The sequence below is a fragment of the Orycteropus afer genome, unplaced genomic scaffold, assembly GCF_000298275.1.
Source record: "Orycteropus afer afer isolate SDZICR_OR568_19922 unplaced genomic scaffold, OryAfe1.0 scaffold00106, whole genome shotgun sequence".
In the NCBI taxonomy this organism is placed as follows: Eukaryota; Metazoa; Chordata; class Mammalia; order Tubulidentata; family Orycteropodidae; genus Orycteropus; species Orycteropus afer.
In genome coordinates, this window is record NW_006921693.1 from 6410983 (window position 1) to 6422682 (window position 11700).

Consider the following 11700-nt stretch of genomic DNA (forward strand, 5'->3'; position numbering starts at 1 on the left):
TGAGGGCCTTCCCCTCTTTCATCGACTGTCCGCTTTACCAAGCATGACATCCTTCTCCAGGGAATGGTCCCCTTTTACAACATGACCAAAGGACCTAAGACAAAGTCTGGCCATTCTTGCTTCCAAGGAGCATTCCGACTGCACTTCCTCCAGAACAGATTTGTTAGATCTTTTAGCAGTCCATGGTACTTTCAACATTCTTCGCCAGCATGAGAAAATCATTGGTCTTACAAAATTCTATCATACAATCTCTGGTGTCATTTCCATCACCAAGTCCATATTTTCCAACTACCAATGTTTCCTCTTTGTTTCCAACTTTCACATTCCAATCACCAGCAATAATCAATACATCTTGATTACATATTTCATCAATTTCAGACTGCAAAAATTGGTGAAAATCTTCAATTTTTTCACCTTTGGCTTTAGTAGTTGGTGCGCAAATTTAAATTATCGTAGTATTAACTGGTCTTCCTGGTACTCACTATAATTGAGTCAGTTCTGACTCATAGCAACCCCTCCTTGGGTTGGTCTGTTTCCGAAGCAGTATCTCTACAGAAGCAGATTGCCCAATCTTTCTTCTGAAGAGTGGCTGGTGGGTTTGAACTGCCAACCTTCTGGTTAGCAGTCAAATGCATTAGGCACACTACCACCAGAACTCCTTGTAGGCATGTGAATATTATCTTATCACTGACAGCCCTATACTTCAGGATAGATCTTGAAATGTTCTTTTTGATGATGAATGCAATGCCATTCCTCTTCAACTTGTCACTCCTGGCACAGATTTTATATTTGTCTGATTCCAAATGGCCAACACCAGTTCATTTCAGCACACTAATGCCTAGGATATCAATCTTCATCCATTCCATTTCATTTTTTGACAACTTCCAATTTTCCTAGATTCATATGGCGTATATTCCATGTTCTGATTTAATGAATATTTCTTCCCATTTTGAGTTGTGCCCTATCAGCAAATGGAGGTCCCAAAAGCTTTACTTCATCCACATCATTGAGGTCAGCTCTACTTTAAGGAGGCAGCTGTTTCCCAGTCGTATTTTGAGTACCTTCCGACCTGAGGGGCTCATCTTCTGGCACTATCTCAGACAACGTTTCACCGTTATCCATAAATTTTCAGTGGCCAGCTTTTTCAGAAGTGGATGACCCTGTCCTTCTTCCCAGTCTGTCAGTCTGGAAGCTCTGCTGAAACCTGTCTACCAAAGGTGACCCTGCTGGTATTTGAAATACCAGTGGCATAGCCTCTGGCCTCACAGTAACATGCAAACCACCGAGTATGACAAATTGACAGACGAGTGGTGGGGTGATGGGTAGTATTTAGGAAAGGGGGACTTGATGTGAGAGAACTAAATATTTTTCTTCCTACATCCAGTTTAATAAAGATTATCACAGGTTAAGGAGTCCTTACGTGGTACAAACAGTCAACCTGCTCAGCTGCTAACTGAAAAGTTAAAGGTTTGAGTCCACCCAGAGGTGTCTGGAAGAAAGGCCTGATAAAACAGCACTGAAACCCCTAAGGAGTATAGATCTGTTCTGACACACATGGGGGTCACCATGAGTCAGAACTGACTCAATGGTAACTGGTTAGTTTGTTTGTTTAAAATCATAGGTTAAATCAATATTTACATGACTGCCTGCATATATGTATTTTCATCTGGTATTTTCATCTGTTTCAACATTACAAGGACTCAGCAGCAGAGTTCATTGTAGACAAGTTATTCTACCATCCTCTATGTAGCAATAAAACCAGGGTCAGTACTGATTATTTTTAGGGGGTATTGGCTTCCTATAAAGCTTGTAATGGGTCTCTACTAGCTCTACTGCCAAACTGAAGTCTCTGTCTCAAGCAACATAAAATACACATACGTGTACGCTCATATAAGCACACGATTTTGCTAAAAATGTTAGCACTTACCAAAACTGAGCTTTCCCTCACTTGTTCTAAAATTTACGCTAATTTCAAACACCACCTCCCTTTCAAATTCCATTCCTGGTAACTCCAGAATAAACAGTACAAATCAGGTCACTAATACAAAATGTAAGGGTCCGTTACTGGTAAGCCTCATGAGATCATTCAATATCTATGTAACATCTAAGCCTTTGGGTCAGGCATTAAGCAATTACTGTTCCTCATGAATCAATACACATGTGCACATAAATATCTAAAAACAACATTCAAAGGTGATGTTACTCTTCACTAGCCAAGTATGCAGAAATCTAATTGCTTTGTTCATTCTCCCACTCCTACCCCGTGTCCTACCATCCGCACTATAAAACATTGTTGCTACCACAGGAGGTGACTGCAGAAAGGTCACTTCACTCCGTGACAATGCTGTCCTTGCAGAAATACTGACTGGGTCTGACAAATAATGTTGGGCTGCACATAAAAGGAACTACAACTGATAAAAGGGTGATGTGAGAAGAAGGTAGTGTGCATCAGATTACGATAAAAGCACAAAGAATTTCGAAAGCCTTTATTCCTACAAACTCCAACCCCAACATGTACTTTAAAAATTTAATTGACATATTTTGGATTACACAGCACCTCATCATAAAATTTCCCTTAAACCAATTATGATTTGCTTTGAACAATGAATAGAAAATAATGATGGCATAGTGCCTAAGGCATTTGACTGCTAACCAGAATGCTGGAGGTTCAAATCCACCAGCCACTCCTTGGAAGACTGGGCAATCTACTTCCATAGAGATATGCCTTGAAAATCCAAGGAGGGGTCACTAAGTCAAATCGACTCGATGACAGTGAGTTTGGTTTTTTTAATAGTAAAAATCTGAAATAATAGCCCTACCCACAACTTTTTTAAGGTATTGAAGTCTAAAAACCAAACCAAACTCACTGCCATGGAGTCTATTCTGACTCACAGCAATCCCTACTGGGTTTCCATGGCTGGAAATCTTTATGGAAGTAGATTGCCTCATCTTCCTCTCATAGAGCAGCTGGTGGGTTTGAACTGCTGACTTTCTGATTAGCAGCCAATGTCTTACCCACTGCACCACCAGAACTCCTTTCTAGCATAGCCCATATTACATAAAAATATAGCATCTCATTCATATAAAAAATGTTAGCTGTGTGTGAGTGCGTGCATGTGTGTGCTCCTGAATAACTCTTTCTGGGGTTCAGAACCGGGCAACAGGAGTTGTTTCCAAATTAAACCCATCAAAACATCCCCCCCTCAAAAGAAAAAAAAAAACCTAACTCACTGCCGTCAAGTTGATTCCAACTCATAGCAACCTCTCCTTAGGTTTCCGAGGCGGTATCAATACAGAAGTAAATTGCCCGGTCTTCCTTCCAAGGAGTGGCTGGTGGGTTTGAACCACCAGCCTCCTGGTTAGCAGTCAAGTGCCTCAGGCACTACACCACCAGAGAGAGAGATACTAGAAACTTTATCAAAGTACTTAGTATCTACAGTGTCAAAAGACAAATCTTTTACTACAGGAATATTCCCTACTTCTAAAATGTGCTACAGCTTTCCTGGAAAAATCTGACTGATGCCATCATTCATTCACTCAGAAAACATTTACTAAAAGCCAACCATGCCACAGATGCCTGGATACAAAGGCAAAACAAGTTAACGTAACAAGAAAATGCTCTGTAGTTGGGTAAATGCTAGATGGGTGAGAAAACAGTGCTAGAGCAACACAGTGTCAGCTAATCCAGGAAACATTCCTGGGGGAGTTAATACCTGAATGTGATTCAAAAAGAAGTGACTAGCAATTTTAAGGGAGCTCTGGTAGCTTAGTGGCTAAGGCACTTGACTGCTCACCAGAAGGCTGACAGTTCAAACCCACCAGCCACTCCTCGGAAGGAAGGTTGGGCAATCCTACTTCCGTAGTGATACTGCCTTGGAAACCCAAGGAGGGGTCACTATGAGTCGGGGCCGACTCAATGGCTAACAACAACAGCAATTTTAAAGCCTCACCCCAGGGCACTGTGAAGACCAGACTGGAGGGTCTTAGTATGCGGGCCAAAGACCAGACAGAAAGCTGACATAGTAATCTAAGGGGAAGGACTGACCTAGGCAAACAGTGGCAAAAACTGAGTCTCATGTTTAAACTCAATTGTAACACTGGCTTGTAATTATTTTTAATAATCAGGACTAACTTTCAGATACCTGATTGCCAATACTAATTAAGATCAATTATTTATGTTGGACCTCATGAAACCATTCCTCTTTCTTCCATTACCTTACATTTATTTTGGTCAAAAGGAGTAAAGAAAGAATGGAAATAGGAAGAAAGGACCACTGGTTCTTCCAGCTGTCTACTTGGATAGGCACCAAAGCCCTTATTAATAAGCTTAAAAGGAGAAACTTATTCCTTCAGCTTTAGAGGTCTGTTCTTCCAATTAAAGACAAATGCCACATGGGCAGTAACTGACACCCAGGAATTCTAAGTTCCTTCATTTATCTTTCCAGTGTCTTGCTTTCTGGTATCTTACAGTGAAAGCATTTTCTTTGCCAAATGATGACTTACCTCAACCTTACGTTATCCACTTCCTAGAGCTAAACTCCCAAGCTGGAGGAAGGTAAAGTAAACTACAATAATCCTTATACCATCACCGCCACCATCCCAAAGTCTCCAAAATACCACTGCTCCAAAAAGCACAAACAGACAACAGAATTTCACTTTCAACCAAACAGAATGGGAGGATTTAAAGGTCAATCTGTGATCTCATGTGTAGCAAATATCACTACCTTCATAAGATTTAACACTACTTCTCATGTATGAAGGAGCTCTGCTGGCACAGTCGCTAAGCATTTGGCTACTAACCAAAAGGTCAGTGGTTCAAATCCACCAGTCACTCAGCAAGAGAAAGATGTGGCAGTCCACTTCCATAAAGGTTACAGCCTTGGAACCCCTAAGTGGCAATTCTACTTTGTCCTACCCAGGTGGCTATGATTCAGAAGTGACTCAACAACAACAGGTTCGGCTTTCTGGTTTGTCATACTATGTATTCATTTATGTTCACTATCTATGAATCTTTGCTAAACTGTAAGGACTATGAAGACAGTGTCTTTGTTTCGTTGACTGCTCTAAGACCCACACCTAGAACAAGGCACTCACCACCCGTCTGTCAGTTTGTTGTACCACAATGGCTTGCATGTGGCTATGATTCCGGAAGCTAAGCCACCGGTTATTTCCAATACCAGCAGGGTCATCCGTGGTGGACAGGTTTCAATGGAGTTTCCAGATTAAGACAAGGAAGAAAGGCCTGACTACGCCCCAAAATCAGCCAATGACAACCTTATGACTCAGGACAGAACACTGTTGTCCACTGATGACTCCCTCAGGTCGGAAGGCACTCCACAACAATGGGCTCAAACATAACAACGATCGTGACCACGGACTGGACCAGCCAACAATTCGTTCTGTTATACATAAGGTCGCTACGAGTTAGACTCAACTTGACAGCAACTAACAGAACAAGGCACAGCACATAGTAGGTGTTCACTAAATACCTGTTAAACAACTGAGTAAAAGCGAACTCAAACATTTGAGAATTAACTCTCAGACAAACTTCATGTCACTCTTGTTAAACCATCTCCAAGCCTATCTTCTCTAGAAGATAAAGTCAACAAAACAAAGCCTGCAAGCCCCCTCAAAATCGGGCCCTGGCTGCTCTGTTCGCCATGCACCCACAACACCCCACCTGTAAACACAGCCAATACATATAAACACCTCCAAACGCTAGCGATACCAAAACTGCCTGCGACTCGCGAAACGTGCTTTCTTCCAATCCTACAAGCTTTTTAAAATGATTTTCCCTCTCTCTGGAAAATCGTACTTCCCTGTTACGTACCTGACTTATTCTTCCTTCAAAGCCCACTTTAAACGCCTCCTCTACCCACCCTCACGATTTCCCCTCTGCCCGCCACACGTAACAGAGGTCAAGTACGAGCTGCTACCCCTGTTTCGTGTTCATATGCTTCTCGTCTCTTTCCCACCATCCGGAAGTTCAAGATATCATCGATGGACTGGGTTCCAAATCGCTGTATTGCGGATGCCCAGCCCACTCCTCGGCTGGATAGAGGCTGCGGGCGCTGAATGGAGCCCAGCGAACCCCACTCCATCTCAGACGGCGTCAGCCCCATCGTGCTCCCACGGCCCCGTACTCTCCGAGCTCTGGGCTGCGGGTCGGTTTTCCCGAGACCCTGGCGGGGGGAGAATGGGAGTCGGCAGAGAGGAACCAGCCCAGGCCCGCGAGTCAGGCAAGCAGGTGCCGGCGGAATGGGGTCAAACCGGCCGGAGCCCCACGCCTGGTCTGGGCCGTACCTGCCTCACGTTGGCCGGCAACTTGCTCCAGGGGTAGTTGTGCCGGATGTGGAACTCCACGTCTATGTTCATGATGCTGGGAGCTGGGGCCGGCGGCGGCCACGGCTGAGGCGACGCCTCCCGCCCGCCCGCCCTCGGCCTGTCAGGGGAGCCCGCGGGAGGCCCCGCGCCTCACACTGCGAAAGGTCCGGGCTGCTCCATGGCCAGAGCTCCCGACAGCTCGGCGCGGCCCGGGCCACGGGGCACCTGGTAGCAGCAAGCGACAGCAGAGGTGCCTCACCAGCTCCAAGTTTCTTCCTAGTTTCGACTCGCCGGAAATGGCTCTGGGCTTGCGTCACTTCCGCTCGCTGGCGCGAGGCTGGAGAGGCGGGGCACACGCTGGGCTTGGGCTTGGTCCCCTCGGTTTCGTAGGGCGGGCTAACCGGTGGTACTATTGTGAGGTACCGGGGTACAGCCGCGTATCTCCGCTTCCTCTCACTCTTCCAGTCTCTGCATGAATTAAGATAGTTTCTTGGGTCTGCGTAGCCATTGTTGGATGACCTCGTTTCCCAAAAATGTGACCCAGCGTGGCCCAAAGACGTGAAGTTACAGACACTGGAGTCAGTTACCTGAGAAGGAGAAATTTGGGAAGGGAGCGATAGCTGGTTTCAAATAATGGAAGAGCCGTGAGCCCACTGAGGGTTCTCCACAGATCAATCCCTACCGGGGCCAGGAGGATGGGATGTCTGTCCAGACTCGCGAGGAAGGAACGTGTAAGAGCTTTCTCCCAGTTGAGCGATAAGCCATGGAAAGCGGTGGAGCAAACGCCTAATGACCTTCCTCGCGTCGGAGGAGTTGCTGCATCTTGTACAAGGGGAACTTTGGGCTCTACTCCTGAAGTCCAGCTCCTTACCATGCAGGGATGCAAACCAAACAAACCATACCCACTGCCATCGAGTCGTATCCGACTCATAGCAACCCCTCCTTGGGTTTCCGAAGCAGTAGATTGCCCAACCTTCCTTCCAATGAGTGGCTGGTGGGTTTGAACCACCAGCCTTCTAGTTATCAGTCAAGTGCCTTAGGCACTATGCCACCAGAGCTCCCATGTAGGGATGCAGGGAGTGACAAATGCTAAGACAAATACCCTTGCCAAGCTTTGCCACACAGCTTCTCGGGTCCTGCTGCTTCTGCTCCACGCTAGTATCTGCAGAGTTACTTTTTAAAGGAAAAAATCAGGCCTATCTAATTTCATCCCCAGTGAGAACAATTTCTTTGGGAACAATGTCTTCCAGAATTTGTTACACTGGCTTAGCAAGCCCATGACCATTGTCACTGGCAGCTACTAGAGACAACTTCAGTATTTTTGCAGCAATTTTCTGGTTTCATACAATGGTTTTATACAATGGTTTTATACAATGTTCTACTGTACATTGATAGGTATATATTCAGAAACTTTTATAAGATTCCTAGCCCATACCACAGCAGCTAGCCAGTCTGACACATAGCAGGAACACCATTAGATCTGAAGAACTGAAGCAAATGTGGTACACACTTTGGATAGGTCTTTGAATGGGTATGTTGGTCTGAATATTATCTGACTACAGTTAGAGATAGATCACTGCCATGGAGTTGACTCTGACTCTTAGCAACCTTGCATATAACAGAACAAAACGATTGCATTATCTGCATGATGCCAGTATATTCAAGTCAGGGCTTCCAGCCAGTTTATTCTGGTTTGACACAAGGCTGAGAATTTGTGTTCCCAGCCCAGGTATACTGAATCAGCAAGATCCTCAGGTGATTCGTCCATTGTTTTTGTTGTTAGGTGCTGTTGAGTATGTTCCAATTCATAGCAACCTCTGCACAACACAAAGGAACACTGCCTAGTCCTGCACCATCCTCCCAACCCTCACTTATTTTGAGCCCGTTGTTGTAGCCACAGTGTCAATCCATCTCATTGAGGGCCTTCATCTTTTTCACTGACCCTCTACTTTACCAAGCTTGATACCCTTTTCCAGGGACTGGTCCCTCCTGACAACACGTCCAAAGTACATGAGACAGAGTCTCTCCATCCTTGCTTCTAAGGAGCATTCTGACTGTACTTCTTGCAACAAAGATTTGTTTGTTCTTTGGCAATCCATGATATATTCAGTATTCTTAATATTCTTCACCAACACCATAATTCAAAGGCATCAATTCTTCTGCAGTCTTCCTTATTCATCGTACAGGGTTCACGTGCAAATGAAGCAATTGAAAATACCGTGGCTTGGTTCAGGCATACCTTACTCTTCAAAGTGACATCTTTGCTTTTGAATACTTTAAAGAAGTCTTTGGTAGCAAATCTGCCCAATACAATACGTCGTTTGATTTCTTGACTGCTACTTTCATGGCGTTGATGGGATACAAGTAAAATGAAATCCTTGACGACTTCAGTCTTTTCTCCATTTATCATGATGTTGCTGTTGGTCCAGTTGTGAGGATTTTTGTTTTCTTCATGTTGAGGTTTAATCCATACTGAAGGCCGTAGTCTTTGACTTTCATCAGTAAGTGCTTCATGTCCTCTTCACTTACAGCGAGCAAGGTTGTGTTATCTGCATATCACAGGTTGTTAATGAGTCTTCCTCTAATCCTGATGCTGTGCTCTTCTTCATACAGTCCACCTTCTCAGATTATTTGTTTACTTGTGCTTTATCAACTATGCAAAGGCGTTTGACTGTGTGGATCATAACAAATTATGGATGACATTTCAAAGAATGAGATTTCTAGAACACTTAATTGGACTCATGCAAAACCTGTAGCTGAGTTCTAATTATAAGCCATTCGTTCAACAAGTATGTATTGACTACCTGCTATGTATTAAGCCTGTGACTTGCAATACACTGTTATTCCTCACAGCCCTAGAAAGAGTACCACTGTTACTATCCTGATTTGCTAGAGGAAGAAACCGAGGTTTGGCAGGGTTACACGACCTGCTCACAAGATCACACAGATAGTAGTGACAGAGCCAAATGGGATAGAGTCCAAGGCTGTCCACTCCAAAGCCATCCTTTTAGCTTCTGGACTAAGGCCCTCATTCAACTATTCTACCTCCTGTTCCAGTTTAGACAATGTTCATTTAAAGCCAACAACACAAACTCCCCCAAAATACATGTTTTTAAATGATGGTAAGGGGAGGAATCCATATTCTTCCAAAGTCTAACATCAACTGAACAAAATATAAGTAACAATGAAAATTAAGGTTGATTCAATTAAATCTCTGTAAAACATTGTAGTTGTTGTTATGTGCCGTCGAATCGGACCAGACTCACAGCGACCCCTCCTTAGGTTGCCGAGGCAGTATCACTATGGAAGTAGATTGCCCAACCTTCCTTCCGAGGAGTGGCTGGTGGGTTTGAACCGCCAGCCTTCTGGTTAGCAGTCAAGTGCCTTAGGCACTATGCTACCAGAATTACAGCAGTTAAACAAGTGAGTGCCTGCTAAAGTCAACTCTTTGTTGTTGTTGTTGTTTATCAACAAATATTGAGTATGGTGTGGACACACCTAATACTACAATGGTAGACAGGCACCCACTAAATCACTAAGGCACAGACCTTGGAAAACTGACCATAGTGAACAGGAAAGATTTTAACTCAGTCAGGGGCTGAGAAAAGCAGAAATTTAAGGAGGAAATGGTAATAGGTCAAAAGTGCATGGACCAGAATAATCGAAATAACAAGTCCTTCAGAGTTGAGACTGGTGACAGAATTTGGCTTATGAAATGTGAGGTGCTGATTAAAATACTGATCTGCTTCATTTTCACCAAGGTAACCAGTCTTTGGAAACAGCAACTCAGAGAGACCACATATTAATGCGTAGGGCTCAATGGCCCCCTCTTCTGGGAAGTTCAGGAATAGGACTGCTCCCCCACCACCCAAACCAGTTGCCTTAGAATAGAATCCAGTTCATGGACACCCCCTGTGTGTCAGAGTAGCACTGTGCTCCATATGGTTTTGAACGGCTCATTTTATTTTGTTTTTTAGGAAGGTGATTGCCAGGCCTTTCTTCAGAGGCACCTCTAGGTAGACTTGAACCACCAATCTTTTGGTTAGCAACTAAGTGCATTAACTATTTGTACCACCCAGGGACTCCTCCCAAGTGCCAGCAAACTGAAAACAACTCCTGCTCATTGGGTGGCAAGTGTAGCACCCATTACATTATCACAACTTTATTGCAATAATAATGTCCAAACATTTAGGTCCCTGACTCAGGCCCTGATACCTATGTCTGCCTCACTGGGCCTTTGCCTTTTCAGATTCCAGAGATGTCAGAAAGTGCAGAGTGTTACCACCCCATCGCAGAACATACCATCCAAATTAGTCTTGTGGGTAAATTACATGTTCAAAGATACATGTGCAATGAGATTCAATCTTATCTGGGTTTACCAACTAGGACTAAAGAAAATTACCCAAGTGGGTTGGGCAATATGCTCTTCAGATAAACTACAGAACTATTTCATTCCTAAAATTCCAATGGAAATAATAAGCTGAAGCAACTTGAAAGTAGGGAGCTAATTTCATAGGCCCTAGAATATCACTCTCCCAACTAACACCCAAACAAATACTTTCAACACCCAAACAATCGTTGTCTCAAATTTCATGAATCTGTAATTCATGGTCTGTACTTAAAGTGCAAATTCACTTAAGAAGAATAATACCTTTTTAGCCTTATTTATTTTCTTTTACCACATTATACATGAGCTGTCACATCCTTCAACTAGTGTCCAGAAAGAAAAAAGGAAGGAAGGAAGGGAAGAAGGTGTGTGTGTTGGGGACGGAAGAAGGAAGTGAGGGAAGATGGAGGGAGAAAAGAAGGAAGGAGGGAGGAAGGGAGGAAGAAGCCATTCTCCGTCTCACACTTTTGCCTGGGCCTGGCCTTGGTCATGGGTTTTGATGCCGAATGTCCTTTGCCCTGTTTCGTGAACCAATTCATGTTCCACTGGACACCACGGTCTAACTTGTTCCCACCTTCATGAAGGAAGGTCTTTGTCTTATGCATCATTCTATCTCCAGTTCCCAGTATAGTGTGCCACACGTAAGAAGTACTCAACAATGTCACTGAGATTTTATTAATAAATGAACTAGTTGCGTGCCGTCTCAATTCTCAAATGTCACCTTCTCAGTTAATTCTTCCCTGACCACCTTATTCGGAATTGTAACCTGTCTCCAGCATTCCTTGTTCCCCTCCCCTGCTTTATTTTTCTCCAGGGTACTTACTACTATCTACTTGTTTACTAATTTACTTGTTGCTGCTGTTACGTGCCGTCAAGTTAGGCCCGACTCATAGTGACCCCTCCTTGGGTTTCCAAGGTGGTATCACTGCGGAAGTAGATTGCCCAACCTTCCTTCTGAGGAGTGGCTGGTGGGTTTGAACCACCAGCCT

At 44.1% G+C, this 11700-nt stretch overlaps 1 protein-coding gene across 1 annotated transcript in view; it reads right to left on the reverse strand.

The window, feature by feature from the left end:
• The window catches only part of FAM91A1 (family with sequence similarity 91 member A1), a 49210-nt gene extending 42835 nt beyond the window's left edge, over positions 1-6375 (reverse strand). The window contains exons 1-2 of the mRNA XM_007943428.1: positions 6304-6375; positions 6092-6182 (exon numbers count right to left, since the gene is read on the reverse strand). Of these exons, the coding sequence (XP_007941619.1) occupies positions 6092-6182; positions 6304-6375 (163 nt within the window). The remainder of the gene's footprint in view (positions 1-6091; positions 6183-6303) is intronic.
• Between the last annotated feature and the right edge of the window lie 5325 nt (positions 6376-11700).